The 20,018-nt window shown below is 38.7% G+C and overlaps 2 protein-coding genes across 2 annotated transcripts; one reads left to right on the top strand and one right to left on the bottom strand.

Moving 5' to 3' along the window:
* Positions 1–692: 692 nt before the first annotated feature.
* LOC137399877 (uncharacterized) lies at positions 693–5,490 on the bottom strand. Its single transcript, XM_068086129.1, has 6 exons — positions 5,421–5,490; positions 4,232–4,336; positions 3,353–3,526; positions 2,452–2,511; positions 2,007–2,170; positions 693–1,195 (listed from the first exon to the last, which is right to left on the bottom strand). The coding sequence occupies exons 2-5, from the start codon at positions 4,307–4,309 to the stop codon at positions 2,105–2,107; spliced, it is 378 nt and encodes a 125-aa protein (XP_067942230.1). The 5' UTR covers positions 4,310–4,336; positions 5,421–5,490; the 3' UTR covers positions 693–1,195; positions 2,007–2,104.
* An 862-nt stretch (positions 5,491–6,352) lies between these two features.
* LOC137401009 (probable ATP-dependent RNA helicase DDX46) lies at positions 6,353–16,278 on the top strand. Its single transcript, XM_068087350.1, has 4 exons — positions 6,353–6,516; positions 7,345–7,569; positions 8,110–8,558; positions 16,100–16,278. The coding sequence occupies exons 1-4, from the start codon at positions 6,353–6,355 to the stop codon at positions 16,276–16,278; spliced, it is 1,017 nt and encodes a 338-aa protein (XP_067943451.1).
* The last annotated feature ends 3,740 nt before the right edge of the window (positions 16,279–20,018 follow it).

Consider the following 20,018-nt stretch of genomic DNA (forward strand, 5'->3'; position numbering starts at 1 on the left):
TTGTGATTATGTTCTAACCAAATAAAATGCACATTGAAACAATTGTCTACTTTGCTACCATTCTGAGAGCTAAAGAAGATTCTATTTCATTTTAGTGTAACTATTTATGTTAGCGTATCGTAAGACAAAGATTGTGAAAAGGCAACAGAAGACATTAGTCTATCTTATCTTTACTACAAACACCGACTTCTCCAACAACTAACTTTGTTTAGATTTTGAACATGACCGCACTCTGTAGGTATTCATTTGTCAATTTGCTTATATATTTATTATTTATGTACAGCATTGTGTGACCAAAAAAATTTTCTTGATTTGTTGGGCAAAAAATATTTTCTTTTTGTTGGCATGATGATGTATTTTCTTGCTCCAATATAAATAATGCATGTGGCAATTGTTGTGCATCATTGTTAGCAGCTTTTCCGTTACCTCCACAAGCACAATGTAGCCAATTCTGGAAAATCAGAGGGCAGCACACACAAAACCTTCAGCATGATGTATGTCTATTGGCATTGCTGACATTATACAGCATACATTGTTTGAAAAGTCGATGCGCAATGACAAAATGTCTGGTGATGGACCACTGGAACAATGATGGGAAGTAGGTTGTTTTAGTTATCGGACGAATCTATCATGATAAATCGTAAAGTTTAATAATTTTACTTTATTTGATATAAAAAGAAAATGTTGCACATAACTTAATTACTACCACATCAGCACCAAAGCCATAAAAGGCCTTTAACAGGCACAAATGAGAACAGAATAACACAGTAGAAAAGGGCTACATATACTACATGTAGATATGTGAAAATAAGTGAATATAAGTCTGGTTTATTTTAAAAAAAATCAGTGTTGAAAATCCTGAATGTTTTATGTATGTAGGTATGTTTTAATTTGATCAATATATTCACTCAAAATTGAGCACAGTACAAGCTGAAACAGTTCGAGATTTTGCATATAAAAGTATTCCTATCTAGAACAAGTTTGTTTTCTATGGCTGCAGATGAATTGGCAATGAGGTAGAGGGCACGCCAGATGCCGTCTGGCGTGACTTCCCTTCATTGCCAGTTCACCCACAGCTATGGGGAACAAACTTGCTCTATGCCTATCTAGATATTGCTTGTATTAGAAAGCCTCAGGAAGCATTTTTGCTCTGTCATTTCTTACTCCCTGCAAACTCCTCTTGGAGATCCTTGATCTAAAATAAAAACAATCATAGCATGTGTATTTACATCTCCTTGAACTTGTAAAGTACTGTGAATGCAGTATTCAAGTGGCATTATTTGCGACAATTTTTTACTTTGACAGGAATACTATTTGTTAATTTAATGAAGTAGATTGGAAAGTTACATTGGACATTGTGATTAGCTGGAAGGTAATTTGGCGATCTCAAAGAACCGGACAAATCTGCTTTTGCTAGTTCCTGACTTTATTACTGTTTTTACAGTAGTTTTATTTCACAATTATTTCCTGGCTTCATATATCTTCTCCAATCCTACATTGCTCAACTGACTTAGCCCATAGAGTTGACTTGTACAAGACAACAGCGAAATTAGTCCAAGTACTCAGTCTATGAATCGGATGGTGTTGTGGCACCTTGTTATCAATTTTTCAAAGAGTTGATAACTCCAGAGATGCTCCCAAATCCTGATTAGAGATTTGAACATTACATCAAATCACCAATCATGAGATTGGCATCAAAGCACCATAAAAATGGATTACCCAGTTTGTAAATTAAATCAAATTAAAACCATCAATTACATAGTGGATGATGGTTTTAATTTCATTTTATTTGAAAGCTGAGCAGTCACCCTTCTAAGTGATTTGATTTGGAGCAAAACGCATGCCAGCGATTTGATATGTTTTACAAATCTGGAATCAAAGACTTGGGAGCATCGCTGCACAACTCTCTCCAATTCAGACACTGAGCACTTACACTAAAGTGACACAAAAGCATCATGCAACAGGGTTCTAATTTTAAAACTGAGTTACTGAATATTACCACTCACCGGACTGTTAGGTATGAAAGTAACATCAGGTGTCTGAGTTACATCTATAATGCTGTCGTTTGTGGCGTTTCGTAGATGCTCCCCACATCTATGGAAGCTCACATAGCCTCTGCTCTTACTCCTACCCGTCCTGAGCAAGCACTGCGTTTCCTCCTTATCTTGAGCTATAAATCAGAATGCTCGAGGCATTGAACGTTTGGCTGGGTGTGAACAGGCAACTTAACAAATATCGCAGTTGGCAGCAAATAATTTGTTTCTGAAACCTAATCCTGCCTACACAAGGGGTTCTTCTGCATTATCCTACTATAACTTCACATTTTTCTAGCTACTAATCTAGGGCTATAAATGGCTTGAAGATCCGCCTACCAATGAAATTCCACATTTAACCATAATTAATATTGCACGATTTGCCTAAAATTTTATTGCTGGTTATGTGAGTGAGTACCTCCGTGTTACTATCAGATGTATTGTCTTGAGGATGCGGTCTCTTTGTTGGATTCTGTGACTAAAAATATAAACAATACGTAAATTATGTATATCGACACCATGTGACAACATATATGAATTTATGCACATGTATAGCATATTTATATTTGTGGGCACAATCTAACTAAATTCAAATTGGCAAAAGAGTCCAAACAAAGGCCTTGTTGCCAGGGCTCCAAAATAAGCATTCATTTTATCTTGCTTTTAATGATTGTTTTTGCAAAATTTAGGTGTGAAATATTCAATGTAAAATAAAATATTACGTCCAAGTTTAACCAAAGGTGTGAACTGCGATATAATACTATCTAGCGCATGTGTGAGGCCTCGGGATGAGAAATTCTCAAGAAAAATGAGACAGATTGCCGTAAACTTCACTGGCTATTGGGTCAAGGATATGGTATCTGAGCATTCCAATCAAGTCCGTGTTTCTTTGCAATTCTACCAAATTTCTATGACAGTGTAGATGAATTAAAAGAAGAGAAAATGTTTTTGAACTTTGATGTACTGTGAGACCGAAAGCAAAGTATCGAATACAGCTTAGACATGTCGCAACCCTCACAGTAGTGTAGACTTAGATTTACTGCATTCTCTGATTTTGGCTTACAAGAATATAAATGTGCACGCATGCTTTTGTTACAAGATAGCTATTTCAGAAATAAAACAATTTAAAATCCATAAAAGTAATAAATATTATTCATCATCTCTATGTAAAATCCATACTATACTATCTGTGCATTTGCAAAGACATAGAAGGATAGCCCTGTCTAAATATATTGGACATACAATGACCAAGTTTTGCTGTCCAAAAATATCCCTTATAATAGGCTGAGTAAAATATTCTTGGTGTACCGGTAACTTACCCTCCGCTGTTCTTTGTACTTTTCCTTCTGGGTTTGCTGTCTTTCAGGGCCATACATGCAGCCATACTCTTTTTCTTCGCCATACTCTTTTTCTTCGCCATACATACATACATACATACAATAGCCTTGACTGTCATGGATGATGTTCTTACCTCTCCAAATATCTTCACCTTGCTAAATTAGAGCAGATAAAATTTTAAAATTAAGAAACATGGTACAGATTTTTTAGATTCATTGGCTGAAGACGTTGTAGGTTTTTAGCCTTACTTGATTGCTAACACTCAATTGGGAACTAACTGCTGCATGTATATGATGCTTGATACATTTATTGCTTGCTTGATTGTAGTTATTAATATATACAATGATTTTTAATGTCATCTCAATTGCATGCCAATGCTTGTACACTGAAGCCCATGTATATCTTCTAATCAAGGCTGCACTATAAGCTTGATCGTAATCCACTGCATGTCTGTATATACCCGAATATCCACTTCGTCAAATTAAGCTTAAGAGTTGAGTGTCTATAGAGAGTAATCCTTTATTGCTGAGACTTAGATGGTGTGTATCCAGTGTGAGTTGCTAGTGAACTGATGAAAATTGTGTCAACTCTGCTTCAAGTAGGGCCTGTGACGTCATAGATCACATGGTACAAAAATAAACCAAAAAGGGCTTCATAAAACTGCAGCATAAAAACATATAAGCTACTATTGACATGTACTTCTATTGCACAACAACCAAGCATAGGCCTACATTTTACAATCAAGGTTACACTTCAACGTCAAGGTTACACTAAAATATCCGAGGTATAAAATGTTCATTTTCAACGCAAGATCACAAATTAGGCAGTGAAGAAAAAGTGCTTTAAGGATATGAGATTACCTTCAAAAAGTCTTTCATGCTTGTTGAATATGCCGTCCTCATGGTTTGTGTAAAACTTGTTGCCATATTCGATTTCATGGGCTTTGATAGCTTGCTCAGACTCGTCTAACAATGAGGCAAGAAGGAGCGGCATAATGTTTAAATGCACTGCAATTAAAAATATATATTTGGTAGGCCCTCAGGCTCCTCGTAGAAGTTGACTGTCGTCAGTGATCATGTCATTCAGCTATCGAGGCTTCGATAACCTACCGACATGATTGCCGACTACAGGCACGGGAGGCCTGTAGGTAGGTCTATATAGAAGATAAAATGATGAATACAAAAAGTCAGTTATGAATACATGATGACCCACTGAGGTCTTGAAGCAATATGAATATGCAGTGCATTTCAATTAATTTTTTAAGACAAATTGCAAGCAGTAAGCGACTCTGACTACTGAGGACTACTGATCACAGGCAGGCTGTCTAGTCCAAAAATATAACTGCCCTGCATTGCAGAAGACTACAAAAACTTGCTTTACCTTGCCTCCTCTCCTACACTTTTTGTGAACCAAACAGATGAGATACAGCCTAGGCCTGGCGGTGCTACTGACAGCGCACCATTGTAGTAACAAGTTCAAATAAAATTTGAGATACACAATTAAATGGTTGTTCCTTAGGTAGCTACATACTGTCGTTGTTTCAAAATGTGCTACAGTTGAGACTTGGTAGTAATATAAAGTTAGTTGTTAAAAAAGTGTGTGCTTGCAGCAAATACAGTAAAGATAAAAAACTGATGTCTTCTGTTGCCTTCATTTTTACAATCAATGCCTAACGAGATGCTAATACTAATATTTACAGTGAATTAAAATAGAATCATTTTAGGCTCTCAGAATGGTAACAAAGTGGACAACCGTTTTAATATGCATTTTCTTTGTTCAGAACATAATCGTAACTTTTCAATATTTTATGTAATACCGCTTTACAAAAGTGTATTCATATTAAAAAAATATATAACTATTTTTCAAATATAAACGAATACAAAATAATTAATGGTGTATTTTTGAGAAGATTTTTTCCGTTTTGTGAGCGTGTTACCATTTATTCTTAACAAGAAAAAACTACGATAAACAGCTATGTAAATACTCTATGTTATTTTGCTAAAAGAACTCATATTTGTAATTAAAAATTTGCTTGGAAAAGATGCTTACGTGATATTTTGTTAAACAAAAAGATAACTACTCGATTTATCAACAACTAAACGTTTGCAGTGGTTCGGCTAACTTTAAAGCTTTTGTATTTCCGGATTAAGCTCCACCCCTACAAAACGACCCAGAAACTGACCAGGTTTTGAGCCACTGCAATTATACCTGACCATATAGCAAGGTCAGGTATGCGTAATGGCAGTGGCTCAAAACCTGGTCAGTTTTTGGGTCGTTTTGTAGAGGCGGAGCTTAATCCGAAAATACAAATGTTTTGTCGGCACTAAGCGACGAGGTTTTAAGCAAGTGCCAGTGTTTAGTTGGTTAGAAATTGAGTCTGTAATCTTTTTATCTTTTGTAACAAAGTAAAGCATAAACATCTTTTTAAGCAAATCTTTAATTAAAAATATGAGATTTTTTATCAAACTAGCATAACTGTTGTATTATGGGATTTGTTAGGCTCAGGCTATATTGGTGTCTGAGCTCAAGGCAGTACAGGTGGTCTTGGTAATTACGGTGAGTGCATAAAGCTGGATAAAGCTAGTGGGTAAAGCTAGTAAATTAGCTAGTGTAAGGCAGTATGGGGGAAGATATAAGGAAGTGTAACAAAAGACAGAGGCTCTTCTTCATCTTCACATCAGTACATGTGAGTACATCGATTTATACAACGTGGCGCAGTTGACAAAATTCTGATTTTTTTTCTTTTTGTGTTATCATTAGCGAACCTTTTTCTGGTTACGGGGTTAAGTTTAAACGGTTGATTAGACCCTTTCATGGGCGTGCAGGCAAGGTGACGTGAGGTAGGGTGGTGTTGTGAGGTGTTGTAGCGGTGTTGGTGAGGTGTAAATATTTATCACGTATTCGGAGGTGAGAATTACATTAAAGTTATACGAGTGAGGTAGAGTAAATTTGTGGGGAGAGATATATTGTGTTGTGTAGGGATGGAAAGTGGTTTTTCGAAGCTGGTGTTCGGTGAGCACGGTGATGGGTCGTGGGAGAGATTTATAGAGGAGATGAATTTGTGTATTGATAGTGCTGTCAAGAGGAGAGGTTATGTAAATGATGAAGATGGCAACAGAGTGCCCATTATGAGAGGTAGAGCTAGGTTAGTGCCACTATTGAGAGCTATTGGGCACAGTGGTAGAGAAGTATTGAGGGGTGCAGGGTTCAACGTAGATGGTGTAAATTCTACTTATGAAGGGGCAGTGGAGGTTTTGCAGGATTATTATGGTAAACAAGAGAGTATGTTCGTAAAGGGGCATAAGTTTCTGATGGCTAAGCAGGCACTTGGAGAAAGTGATAGAGAATATTTACAACGGGTAGAGAGTTTGAGCAGATATGCAGAGGTGACTAACAATAATGATAGAGTAAGGTTTGCCCTTATAGTGGCGGTAAACGGGTTGAGAGATAGAGAAGTAAGCAGAGATTTAATGAAGAATGCCAATCTTACTTGGGCGTTATTGCATGAGGCATTGAGGGCTCGTGAAATGGCCTACAACTCGGATAGATTTTTGAGAACTGAGTGTAGAAGTACCGATTTAAAAAGTGAGGTTAAGAGAGAAGTAGCAAAGGTATCAGAGTTTGATAGCCGAGCGCAGTACAAGAGTAATGATAGAGATAGAAGCTATGATTCAGCAGGTAGATCTTCCCCTAGGGGTAGCCCTAGGAGTAGTAGAGAGTATTATGGTAGTGAGGAGCATGATACTAGTAAATATACTCCCGGCCTCTTGTCCCATAACAAGGACAGTGACAGTAGGAAGTATAGAGATAATAGCAAGGAGAGGCACGTCTCTAGATATAGAGCAAATAGTAGAGAAGGCAGTGAAGATAGAGTATGCTATAATTGCAGACGCAGTGGCCATCAGATGAGGAGTTGTCCCTCCATTAAATGTTTTTCTTGTGGAGGGCGAGGACATGTATCCCGTTATTGTAGGGATAAGGGAGGAGATGTAGGTTATGACAGACGAGGTAGCAGCAGGAGGTCAGGAGGTAGTCGGGATAATAGCTATGAGCGATATGGTAGCAGGGACAGTAGTAGGGAGAGGTACAGGGGCCGAAAAAGCCCCCGCGAGATGAGAGACAAGTCTAGTAGGTACAGGGACAAAAGTATGGATAGGTTTGAGGGGGAGAAGTATAAGGAGAGGCGCGAGACGAGCCGGTATGATGAAGGGTATCGGGATAATAGTAAGGGCAGAAGTGTTAGATTCTCTGGTTTTAGAGATAAATATGGTGAAGATCAATGACTAGGCCAGGGGATTGTGCAGTATGTAGAAGTTAATGGAGTAAATGTAGAGTTTACGTTTGATACTGGGGCTGAGGTGTCTATGGTAACTGAGGCAACAGCCAATAAGTTGAACCTATGGTTAAAGAAACCGTCGACAGTTTTAGAAACTGATGATGGTAATAAGTTAAAAGTGGTTGGAAGTGTAATAGTTCATTTGGAAAGTAAAGACAGGCATGTGGATGCTGAAGTTCATGTGGTGAAAGGATTGAGAACGAACTTCTTGGGCATAACTGAGTTGAGGCAGCTTAAATTATTTGCTGTTGTAAATGCGTTATGCGAAAGTAAGTTTGAGGCTGTTAAGGAGTGTAGAAGTATTAAGCCAGTTAAGCCGTTTTCGTCGAGAACCATTATTGCTGGGTCAAGTTATGTTTCAGATGATGTCGAGTTGCAAAACCTGACAAATAAGTCTGACAGAGAGAGCGAAGTTAAGAAAGGTCACACAGGTCAAGATTGGTGGGCTTGTAAAACCAAGGGAGTGAAGAGTAGCAAATACGTAGAAATTGGTAGTCAACGGGAAACAGCCCAAGGCATCAGAGATGTGCAAGTGTCTATGGGGTATGATAGAGAACACAGTCACGATGAGGTAAGGGAAGGTGCTGAGAAAGAAGCTGAACCAGTGTCTGTAATGGAAAAGGTTTGCTCTTTTTTAGCCGAGGTATCCAGCAAAGGAATGTTAGACAGAGAAGGTCATGAGAAAAAGGTAGCAGAGATTGAAAGAGCGGAAAGGGAGGTGCGAAGGAAGTCGAAGGAGAAATTGGCTATGCTGAAAGCCAAACGGGAGACAGCAGTCATGGAATTGGAAAATGTCAAGGCATTCAGGGTAGTGGTGCAGAAGTTAGCCGAGGTTCAGAGGAGAATTGCTGGTAGCAGACCTGCACTGGCTGCAGGTGAGGTCGAGCTAGATAGGTCTGGGCCTATGCCAACTCCCAGCTCTGTGGTGCCATCCCCTGTGCAGCCGGTTACGGCCCAGGTGGAGACCTCCCACAGGAAGCCTGTCGAGCCTGCCTCTTACTGGGGAGAGCGAGGAAAAGACGGAAGAGACGGAGATGAGGTTGAGGAGTCATTACTGACCCAACCAAAAGACTCCGGGCTAGTCAGGGTTGGTGGAAGTAGTGTTGGAGATGTTGGTGGAAGTAGTGTTGGTAGTGACAGTGGTCACAGTAAAAGTATTGGTAGCGGCGGAGGTCAGGGTTATGGAAAAGCCAGTGCAGACTGGCAATGGAGCCGGCAGTAGCGAGAAGAGTACTTTAGACGGTGGCACAGGGTCAGACAAGCCAGAGGCATAGCCTATGGAGACTGTCCTAATGGAGTCAGGTAACGAGCAACACAAGTAAGGTAAGTTACTATGTCTGCTTGTTGGTAGTGATGGAGTGGCCCAAAACAAAAGAAAAAAAGAAAGGGCATGTTGTATTATGGGATTTGTTAGGCTCAGGCTATATTGGTGTCTGAGCTCAAGGCAGTACAGGTGGTCTTGGTAATTACGGTGAGTGCATAAAGCTGGATAAAGCTAGCGGGTAAAGCTAGTAGATTAGCGAGTGTAAGACAGTATGGAGGAGGATATAAGGAAGTGTAACGAAAGACAGAGGCTCTTCTTCATCTTCACATCAGTACATGTGAGTACATCGATTTATACAACAATAACGTAGTCACATAGCTGTTTATCGTAGTTTTGTCGTGTTAAGACGAAATAGTAACAAGCTCACGAAACGGAAAAAAATCTTCTCAAAAACACATCATTAATTATTCTGTATTCATTTATACAGTGTATATGAAAGATATGTTACATACGTTGTAATATGATTGCACATTTATGTATGTAACGCGGTATTACATAAGTTGATTATTTGTGATTATGTTCTAACCAAATAAAATGCACATTGAAACAATTGTCTACTTTGCTACCACTCTGAGAGCTAAAGAAGATCCTATTTCATTTTAGTTGAACTATTTATGTTAGCGTATCATGAGACAAAGATTGTGAAAAAGCAACAGAAGACATTAGTCGATCTTATATTTACTGCAAACACCGACTTCTCCAACAACTAACTTTATTTAGATTTTGAACATGACCAGCTCTGTAGGTATTCATTTGTCAGCTTGCTTATATATTCATTATTTAAGTACTACAATGTGTGACCAAAAAGTTTTTCTTGATTTGTTGGGCAAAAAATAATTTCTTGTTGTTGGCATGATGATGTATTTTCTTGCTCCAACATAAATAATGCATGTGGCAATTATTGTGCATCATTGTTAGCAGCTCTCCCGTTACCTCCACAAGCACAATGTAGCCAATTCTGGAAAACCAGAGGGCAGCACACAAAACCTTTAGCACGATGTATATCTATTGGCATTGCTGACATTATACAGCATACATTGTTTGAAAAGTCGATGCGCAATGACAAAATGTCTGGTGATGGACCACTGGAACAATCATAGGAAGTAGGTTGTTTCAGTTATCGAACGAATCTATCATGATAAATTGTTAAGTTTAATAATTTTACTTTATTTGATAAAAAAAGAAAATGTTGTGCATAACTTAATTACTACCACATCAGCACCAAAGCCATAAAAGGCCTTTAACAAGCACAAATGAGAACAGAATAACACAGTAGAAAAGGGTCACATATACTACATCTAGATATGTGAAAATAAGTGAATATAAGTCTGAGTTATTTAAAAAAATCAGTGTTGAAAATTCTGAATGTTGTATGTAGGCAGGTATGTTTTAATTTGATCAATATATTCACTCAAAATTGAGCACAGTACCTAACTGAAACAGTTCAAGTTTTTGCATATAAAAGTATTCCTATCTAGAACAAGTTTGTTTTCTATGGCTGCAGATGAACTGGCAATGAGGTGGAGGGCACGCCAGATGCCCTCTGGCGTGCCCTCCCTTCATTGCCAGTTCACCCACAGCTATAGGGAACAAACTTGTTCTATGCCTATCTAGATATTGCATGTATTAGAAAGCCTCAGGACTGAGGAGGAATTTTTGCTCTGTCATTTCTTACTCTCTGCAAACTCCTCTTGGAGATCCTTGATCTAAAATAAAAACAATCATAGCATGTGTATTTACATCTCCTTGAACTTGTAAAGTACTGTGAATGCAGTATTCAAGTGGCGTTGTTTGCGACGATTTTTGACTTTGACAGGAATATTATTTGTTAATTTAATGAAGTAGATTGGAAAGTTACATCGGACATTGTGATTAGCTGGAAGTTAATTTGGCGATCTCAAAGAACCGGGCAAATCTGCTTTTGCTAGTTCCTGACTTTATTACTGTTTTTACAATAGTTTTATTTCACAATTATTTTCTGGCTTCATATATCTTCTCCGATCCTACACTGCTCAACCGACTTAGCCCATAGAGTTGACTTGTAGAACACAGCAACGACATTAGTCCAAGTACTCAGTCTACAAATTGGAGTGTTGTGGCACCTTGTTATCAACTTCTCAGAGTTGATAAAAACTCCAGAAATGCTCCCAAATCCTGATTAGACATTTGCAAATCACATCAAATCACCAATCATGAGATTGGCATCAAGGCACCATGAAAATGGATTACCCAGCTTGTAAATTAAATCAAGTTAAAACCATCAATTACATAGTGGATGATGGTTTTAATTTCATTTTATTTTAAAGCTGAGTCGTCACCCTTCTAAGTGATTTGATTTGGAGCAAAACGCATGCCAGCGATTTGATATGCTTTACAAATCTGGAATCAGAGATTTGGGAGCATCGCTGCACAACTCTCTCCAATTCAGACACTGAGCACTTACACTAAAGTGACACGAAAGCATCATGCAACAGGGTTCTAATTTTAAAACTGAGTTACTGAATATTACCACTCACCGGACTGTTAGGTATGAAAGTAACATCAGGTGTCTGAGTTACATCTATAATGCTGTCGTTTGTGGCGTTTTGTAGATGCTCCCCACATCTATGCAAGCTCGCATAGCCTCTGCTCTTACTCCTACCCGTCCTGAGCAAGCACTGCGTTTCCTCCTTATCTTGAGCTATAAATCAGAATGCTCGAGGCATTGAACGTTTGGCTGGGTGTGAACAGGCAACTTAACAAATATCGCAGTTGGCAGCAATAATTTGTTTCTAAAACCTAATCCTGCCTACACAAGGGGTTCTTCTGCATTATCCTACTATAACTTCATATTTTTCTAGCTACTAATCTAGGGTTATAAAGGGCTTGAAGATCCGCCTACCAATGAAATTCCACATTTAACCATAATTAATATTGCACAATTTGCCTAAAATTTTATTGCTGGTTGTGTGAGTGAATACCTTTGTGTTACTATCAGATGTATTGTCTTGAGGATGTGGTCTCTTTGTTGGATCCTGTGACTGAAAATATAAACAATACGTAAATTACGTATATCGACACCATGTGACAACATATATGAATTTATACACATGTATAGCATATTTATATGGCGCCTTACAGTGCCTCGCGTTGTGTGTTCGCAACTCGAGTTGCCGTGTTGTACAACTCGGCCTGGGTTTTTGATGAACTCGAGTTGTGTTTCGCAAAACTAACACAGGTTCGTAAAGAAAGCAAAGTGAGTAATTGGGGTGTCTCATTTACAGAACATGTACAGAAATTTAATAATAATAATTTAAATATATATACACATTTAAATTATATATATATTGGCGATATTTGCGCATATCTGTTTCTATAAATATAACGAGACAAAAACAATTGTAGAATGTAAAAAGCAAACTAAAAAACATTCTATGTGGGAGCTGGGCCACTTCATTCTCAAACGAAAAAAGAGTTATCTCTCTAGAACCTGACAAGAAACTGAATGAACACCGAAAACAAACAAACATAGAAATTATGTCAACGACGTTTAATGATGCACCAAAAAAATTTCATATAAAAATATACCGTAGCTGGAGAAAATGAAATGATGAGATGTTCTCAAGCCAAGTTGTTGTTGAAAGAATTCGGCTTGGGTTTTGATGAACTCGAGTTGTGAACGCGCAACGCGAGGCACTGTAAGGCGCCATAATATTTATATTTGTGGGCACAATCTAACTAAATTCAAATTGGCAAAAGAGTCCAAACAAAGGCTTTGTTGCCAGGGCTCTAAAATAAGCATTCATTTCATTTTGCTTTTAATGATTGTTTTTGCAAAATTTAGGTGTGAAATATTAAATGTAAAATAACTATTACGTCCAAGTTTAAGCAAAGGTGTGAACTGCGATATAATACTATCTGGCGCATGTGTGAGGCCTCGGGATGAGAAATTATCAAGAAAAATGAGACAGATTGCCGTAAACTTCACTGGCTATTGGGTTAAGGATATGGTATCTGAGCATTCCAATCAAGTCCTTGTTTCTTTGCAATTCTACCGAATTTCTATGAGAGTGTAGATGAATTAAAAGAAGAGAAAGTGTTTTTGAACTTTGATGTACCGTGAGACCGAAAGCAAAGTATCGAATACAGCTTAGACATGTCCAACCCTCACAGTAGTGTAGACTTAGATTTACTGCATTCTTTGATTTCAGGCTTACAAGAATGTAAATGTGCACGCGTGCTTTTGTTACAAGATAGCTATTTCAGAAATAAGACAAATTAAAATCCATAAAAGTAATAAATATTATTTATCATCTCTATGTAAAATCCATACTATACTATCTGTGCATTTGCAAAGACATGAAATGATAGCCTTGTTTAAATATGTTGTCTAAATGACCGAGTTTTGCTGTCCAAAATATCTCTTATAATAAATAGCCTGAGTAAAATATTCTTTGTGTACCGGTAACTTACCCTCCGCTGTTCTTTGCACTTTTCCTTCTGGGTTTGATGTCTTTCAGGGCCGTACATGCAGCCATACTCTTTTTCTTCGCCATACATACATAAATAGCCTTGACTGTCATGAATGACCTTCTTTCCTCTCCAAATATCTTTACCTTGCTAAATTAGAGCAGATAAAATTTTAAAATTAAGAAACATGGTACAGAATTTTTAGATTCATTGGCTGAAGACGTTATAGGTTTTTAGTCATACTTGATTGGTAACACTCAATTGAGAACTAACTGCTGCATGTATATGATGCTTGATGCATTTATTGCTTGCTTGATTGTAGTTATTAATATACAATGATTTTTAATGCCATTTTAATTGCATGCCAATGCTTGTACATTGAAGCCCATGTAGATCTTCGAATCAAGGCTGCACTATAAGCTTGATTGTAATCCACTGCATGTCTGTATATACATGAATATCCACTTCGTTAAATTAAGCTTAAGAGTTGAGTGTCCATAGAGAGCAATCCTTTATTGCTGAGAGGTAGATGGTGTGTATCCAGTGTGAGTTGCTAGTGAACTGATGAAAATTGTGTCAACTCTGCTTCAAGTAGGGCCTGTGACGTCATAGATCACATGGTACAGAAACAAACCAAAAAGGGCCTAATAAAACTGCAGCATAAAGACATATAAGCTATTATTGACATGTACTTCTATTGCACAACAACCAAGCATAGGCCTACATTTTACAATCAAGGTTACACTTCACAATCAAGGCTACACTAAAATATCCGAGGTATAAAATGTTCATTTTCAACGCAAGATCACAAATTGGGCAGTGGAGAAAAAGTGCTTTAAGGATATGAGATTTTCTTCAAAAAGTCTTTCATGCTTGTTTAATATGCCGTCCTCATGGTATGTGTAAAACTTGTTGCCATATTCGATTTCATGGGCTGTGATGGCTTGCTCAGCCTTTTCTAACGATGAGGCAAGAACAAGTGACATAATGCATAAATGCACTGCAAAAAATATATTTGGTAGGCCCTCAGGCTCCTCGTAGAAGTTGACTGTCGTCAGCAATCATGTCATTCAGCTATCGAGCCTTCGATAACCTACCGACACGATTGCCGACTACAGGCATGGGAGGCCTATAGGTAGGCCTATATAGAAGATGAAATGACGGACACAAAAAGTCAGTTATGAATACATGATGACTCACTCAGGTCTTCTTTTAAGGTTGAAACAGTATGAATATGTAGTGCATTTCAATTAATTTTTTAAGACAAATTGCAAGCAGTAACCGACTCTGATTGCTGAGGACTACTGATCACAGGCAGGCTCTCTAGTCCGAAAATATAACTGCCCTGCATTGTAGAAGACTACAAAAATTTGCTTTACCTTGCCTCCACTCCTACACTTCTTGTGAACCAAACAGATGAGATACAGCCTAGGCCTGGCGGTGCTACTGACAATGCACCATTGTAGAAACAAGTTCAAAAAAAATTTGAGATACACAATTAAATGGTTGTTCCTTAGGTAGCTACATACTGTCGTTGTTTCAAAAAGTGCTACAGTTGAGACTTAGTAGTAATACAAAGTTAGTTGTTAAAAAAGTGTCTGCTTGCAGTAAATACAGTAAAGATAAGAAACTGATGTCTTCTGTTGTCTTCATTTTTACAATCAATGCCTAACGAGATGCTAATATTAATATTTACAATGAAATTAAATAGAATCATTTTAGGCTCTCAGAATGGTAACAAAGTGGACAATCGTTTTAATGTGCATTTTATTTGTTTGTGTGTGAATATTATTTATTGAGGTTTTCATGAGAACATAGTGTTCTGTTGACCTCATAGTTAAAAATTAAAGCTAATATAATGTGGTATAATATGATAATTGACAATAAAATTGATAATGGCTACAATAATATGATTTCAATAAGAGGATAATAAGGTCGTTGATTGAGCTGAGTTTATATATATATGCAAGCTGAGTTGATTGAGTATCTATATTCTAAGTTAGTAATTAGTAAAGACATTTAAAAAATAAATTTTTAATGCAGGTGACACAATACTCTACTATTCTCATGTTAGTTATGGTTGTAAAGTGACAACCGATGGTTTTTAATAATTTACAGAACATTTTGTTCAGAACATAATCGTAACTTTTCAATATTTTATGTAATACCGCCTTACAAAAGTGTATTTGTATTAAAAAATATAAAACTATTTTTCAAATATAAACAAATAGGCCTACAGAATAATTAATGATGTATTTTTGAGAAGATTTTTTCTGTTTCGTGAGCATGTTACCATTTATTCTTAACAAGAAAAAACTACAATAAACAGCTATGTAAATACTTTATGTTATTTTGCTAAAAGAACTCAAATTTGTAATTAATATTTTGCTTGAAAAAGATGCTTACGTGATATTTTGTTTAAAAAAAGATAACTACTCGATTTCTCAACAACTAAACGTTTGCAGTGGCTCAAAACGACTAGCTGTGGCTCGGTACGGCTAACGTTAAAGCTTTTGTATTTCCTGATTAAGCTCCACCCTTACAAAATGACCCAGAAATTGACCAGGTTTTGAGCCACTGCCATTATACCTGACCATATAGCAGGCCCGTATTTGTAAGGTAATACCGAACAAGAATTACGATCTGTATTTACAACATCACGGGCGGAGGAGATCAAGGACAAAAGAAGGAAGGAGATGTTTCCGGTGGAAGGGGATCGGCTGGAAAAAAGGGAGGACCGGAGGCTACGACGAGAGCGGGATTATTCTGGGCGGGGTTCACGGAGGAGGAGCAACTGATGTACAGATAATCAAGTAAGATCATATAGCTTCATATGGTGTCAGAATATATCGAACCTACAGGCGTAATCGTGTAAAACGTTGCTGTTTGTGTGATGGTGTTTTACAACGGCGAGCTCAACAAGGCACAGATTATCTGGAAGCTGTTGCGTTGAGGCAAATGATCGGATATTTGCTGAGATATCGCAGGAGTAGGCGTACTTTGTGTGGAGCAAAATTTTGCTACCCTGACTCTTAAAAACAATATAGTGAATTATACTGTCACTCTCCTATATTTTGGTGTTATCTAATTTGTTCCCTGTTAATCACGATTCATAGTATCTTTTTGATTGTGGGGTGCTGCCAGTAAAACAGTATAAAGTATGTCTGCTAGCGGTGAAACCAAGCCTGAAAAGTTTGTAAAGCCCTTGGACTTTTCCTCGGGCAACCTGGCTACCGCTTGGAAAGTTTTTAAAGAGCAGTTTAATATATATGTGATTGTGAAGAAACTAAGAGAGCTCACTGTAGACAAACAGATCGGTCACACGCTTATGGCTATGGGTAGTGACTCGGTACCAGTATACAATCAGTTCACCTTCGTGCCATCTGACGATGACAAAAAGAAAACACTGGCCAACTGCATCAAATTTTTTGATGCATATTTTGAGCCTGTAAAAAATGTTATTTTTGAGCGCTCAGTGTTTAATAAGATGACTCAGCAACCTGGCCAATCTCTTCACCAGTTTATAGTTAAACTCCAAGTCCAGAGTGAGAATTGTGACTACGGCGAGATGCGAGATGACTTGGTAAGGGATAGAATAGTGGTGGGAGTGCGTGACATCGAGCTTCGCAAGTACCCGATTGATGTGCCTGATCTCACACTCAGGTTATGCATTCAAAAGGCGAAACAATATGTATCAAATCAGGAGCATGTAGCTGCAATGGCATCTACGTCTGGTGTTCTGGGTCCCAGTAAAGAAGAGTATGCTGGGAATGTAGACTTGGTACAGCGATATAAACCCAAATCGTCTAAACAAATGACTGACACTGAGGAAAACAAGAGCAGTAACGCGGAGGACCAGCCATGCTCAAAATGTGGAAATTGGAAGCATTTTGGTGGTCGTTGCCCGGCAGAAAGGTCAAGCTGCAACAAATGCAAGCAAAAAGGTCACTGGGCAAAAATGTGCAAAGGAGCCCAGCAAGTATCTGCACTGGAGGAGAATGACGATGGAGTAGATAGTTTGTTTTTAGGAAGTTACCAATGACTAAGCCGCATAAACTACATTGACACCATCTCGGAAATAGAAAATGCCTGGTATGTAGAGTTACAGATGAACTCAAAAAATGTGAGATTTAAAGTAGACTCGGGTGCTGCAGTTTCGGCTATACCAATTAGTGTCTGCGATGCTCTTGAGTTGAAACTGACACCTACTACTCGAGAATTGTTCGGCACAAGAAACACTAAGCTTACAGTACCTGGAGTGGCTATCGTAGAACTATCTCATGAAGGAAGAAGCCACAAAGAGAGGGTTTACGTTGTTGAAGGGCTTGCTAGTCCTCTGTTAGGCAAACCGGCCATCAAACGGCTAGGCATTCTCAAAGTGTCTGAAATTGCAGAAGGTTCTTCAACAGGTTGGAAGGAGATGTTTCCGTCATTGTTCTCAGGCTTAGGTACCATGAGATCCAGAGTTCATATTCAGCTGAAAGATGAAAGAACTCCTTTTGCTCAATTTACTCCCAGAAGAATAGCTGCAGCTCGGCGCCGGCCTTTACAAGAAGAGCTCCACCGGATGGAGAGAATTGGAGTTATCCAGAGGATAGAGGAGCCCACAGACTGGTGCGCTCCTTGTATAGTTGTGCCCAAGAAAGATGGGAAGATCAGAGTATGCCTAGATTTTACCCACCTGAATAAAGCAGTAAAAAGGGCTTACCACCCACTTCCAGCCACTGATGAGACAATAGCCAGTCTGGATAAGTCACGAGTGTTCTCGAAATTAGATGCAAACAGCGGGTATTAGCAGCTTCGGTTGGATGAAAGTTCACAAAAACTGACTACTTTTATCACACCGTTTGGTAGGTTTTTCTGCAAGCGTTTACCTTTGGCATTTCATCGGCTCCCGAAATATTTCAAAGGGAGATGCAGAAGGCTCTGGAGGGCATTGAAGGTGTGTTATGTCAAATGGATGACATCTTAATTCACACGGAAACTGAAGATGAACACGTCAGTAAAGTGAAAGAAGTCTTATCACGTCTGGCTTCTGCAGGCATTACTCTAAATGAAGAAAAGTGTGAGTTCTCTCGGACTCGTATCACCTTTTTGGGTCATGTAATAGACGAATCAGGGATACATGCAGATCCAGGAAAAGTATCAGCCATACAAGATTTCCCTATCCCAAAAAACAGGAAAGGCTTAAAGAGATTCCTTGGTATGGTCAATTATCTTAGTAAGTTTATGTCTACCCTAGCAGATGACACCATCAAGATGAGATTTCTACTCAAGCTGAAAGATAATGATTGGTATTGGACAGCTGAAATGATCGAAGGGTTTGAGGTGCTGAAGCAAAAGATCTCTTTCCCGGTGCTAGTCCCATTTGATATTGAAGCCGAGACTTGGCTTTCTACCGACGTTTCCTCCTATGGTTTAGGAGCAGCGATTTTCTAGAAAACTGTTGATGGCTTCAAGCCTATAGCATTGGCGTCGCGGGCCCTTACGGACACAGAAAAGCGGTATGCTCAAATAGAAAAGGAGGCTCTGGCCATGTGTTGGGCAGCAGAAAAGTTCTACTACTATCTAGCTGGCCATGACTTCAAAATCGAAACTGACCACAAACCTCTGGTATCGATTATGGCGGAGAAAGAACTATTCAAATTCCCCATTCGTGTTCAGAGGTTTCGTTTGCGCATGATTCGGTTTTCGTATGATGTCACATACATCCCTGGAGAGAAGTTGATAGTTGCCCATGCTTTGAGCAGAGCCCCAGCAAGAACAGAAAAAGTGTCAGAACCGGAGCCTTTACTCATTCAGGAAATGATGTAAGAGCTCCCGATATCTCGAGCCAGAAGAGAGCAATCCCAAACCCCACAGCTAGTCAATTAATGAGGTATATTCAAAAGGGTTGGCCAAACTACCGTGATCTGCCTCAATATTTGAAAAAGTACAATTCGTTCAAAGAGGAGTTGACTGTTGTGGGAGGATTGCTGTTTTATTACAACAGATTGTATATTCCCTTGAGTGAACAAGAGAGGGCCCTGCAGGACATTCATAGGGGGCATCTGGGAGAGAACCGCTGCCTCAGAAGAGCCCAGAGTGCGATTTGGTGGCCAGGGATATCTCAGGACATCAGAGAAATGGTTAAGCACTGCAACACATGCATTCGCTTTAGGAAAGTACCCACTGAGCCGTTGATCCCTACTCCTCTCCCAAAGAGACCCTGGTGGCGGCTTACAATGAATTTCTGCACCGTTGATGAGAGAGGTGATGAGTATTTGGTTATTAGTGACTATTATAGCCGAGCCACTGCTGCAGAGGTGTGCAGAACTGTCAACAAGGTCATATGTACATTAGGGGCACCTCACATCATTGTAACAGACAACGGTCCACAGTTCATTTCTGAAAACTTTGCTCAACTAATGAAGAAATGGGACATTGTTCAACGAATCAGTTCCCCTAGAAACCCCCAAGCAAATGGTCATGCAGAGAGAGTGGTGCAAACATTCAAGAAGCTTGTGGCAAAAAACGTTGAGATTGAATCTGCTATTAT

The sequence above is a fragment of the Watersipora subatra genome, chromosome 7, assembly GCF_963576615.1.
Source record: "Watersipora subatra chromosome 7, tzWatSuba1.1, whole genome shotgun sequence".
NCBI classification, from domain to species: Eukaryota; Metazoa; Bryozoa; class Gymnolaemata; order Cheilostomatida; family Watersiporidae; genus Watersipora; species Watersipora subatra.

Bases quoted from the DNA above. Each gene is read 5' to 3' on its own strand.
- LOC137401009 (XM_068087350.1), top strand. From the start codon at position 6,353: ATGGAAAGTGGTTTTTCGAAGCTGGTGTTCGGTGAGCACGGTGATGGG. The intron at 6,517-7,344 runs GTTAGTGCCACT...CCGTTATTGTAG, and splicing joins ATTATGAGAGGTAGAGCTAG to GGATAAGGGAGGAGATGTAG. The intron at 7,570-8,109 runs GTATGATGAAGG...TAAGTCTGACAG, and splicing joins GAGAGGCGCGAGACGAGCCG to AGAGAGCGAAGTTAAGAAAG.
- LOC137399877 (XM_068086129.1), bottom strand. From the start codon at position 4,309: ATGAAATCGAATATGGCAACAAGTTTTACACAAACCATGAGGACGGCA. The intron at 3,527-4,231 runs GTAATCTCATAT...GCTCTAATTTAG, and splicing joins GCATGAAAGACTTTTTGAAG to CAAGGTGAAGATATTTGGAG. The intron at 2,171-2,451 runs GTACTCACTCAC...TCTGATTTATAG, and splicing joins CATCTGATAGTAACACGGAG to CTCAAGATAAGGAGGAAACG.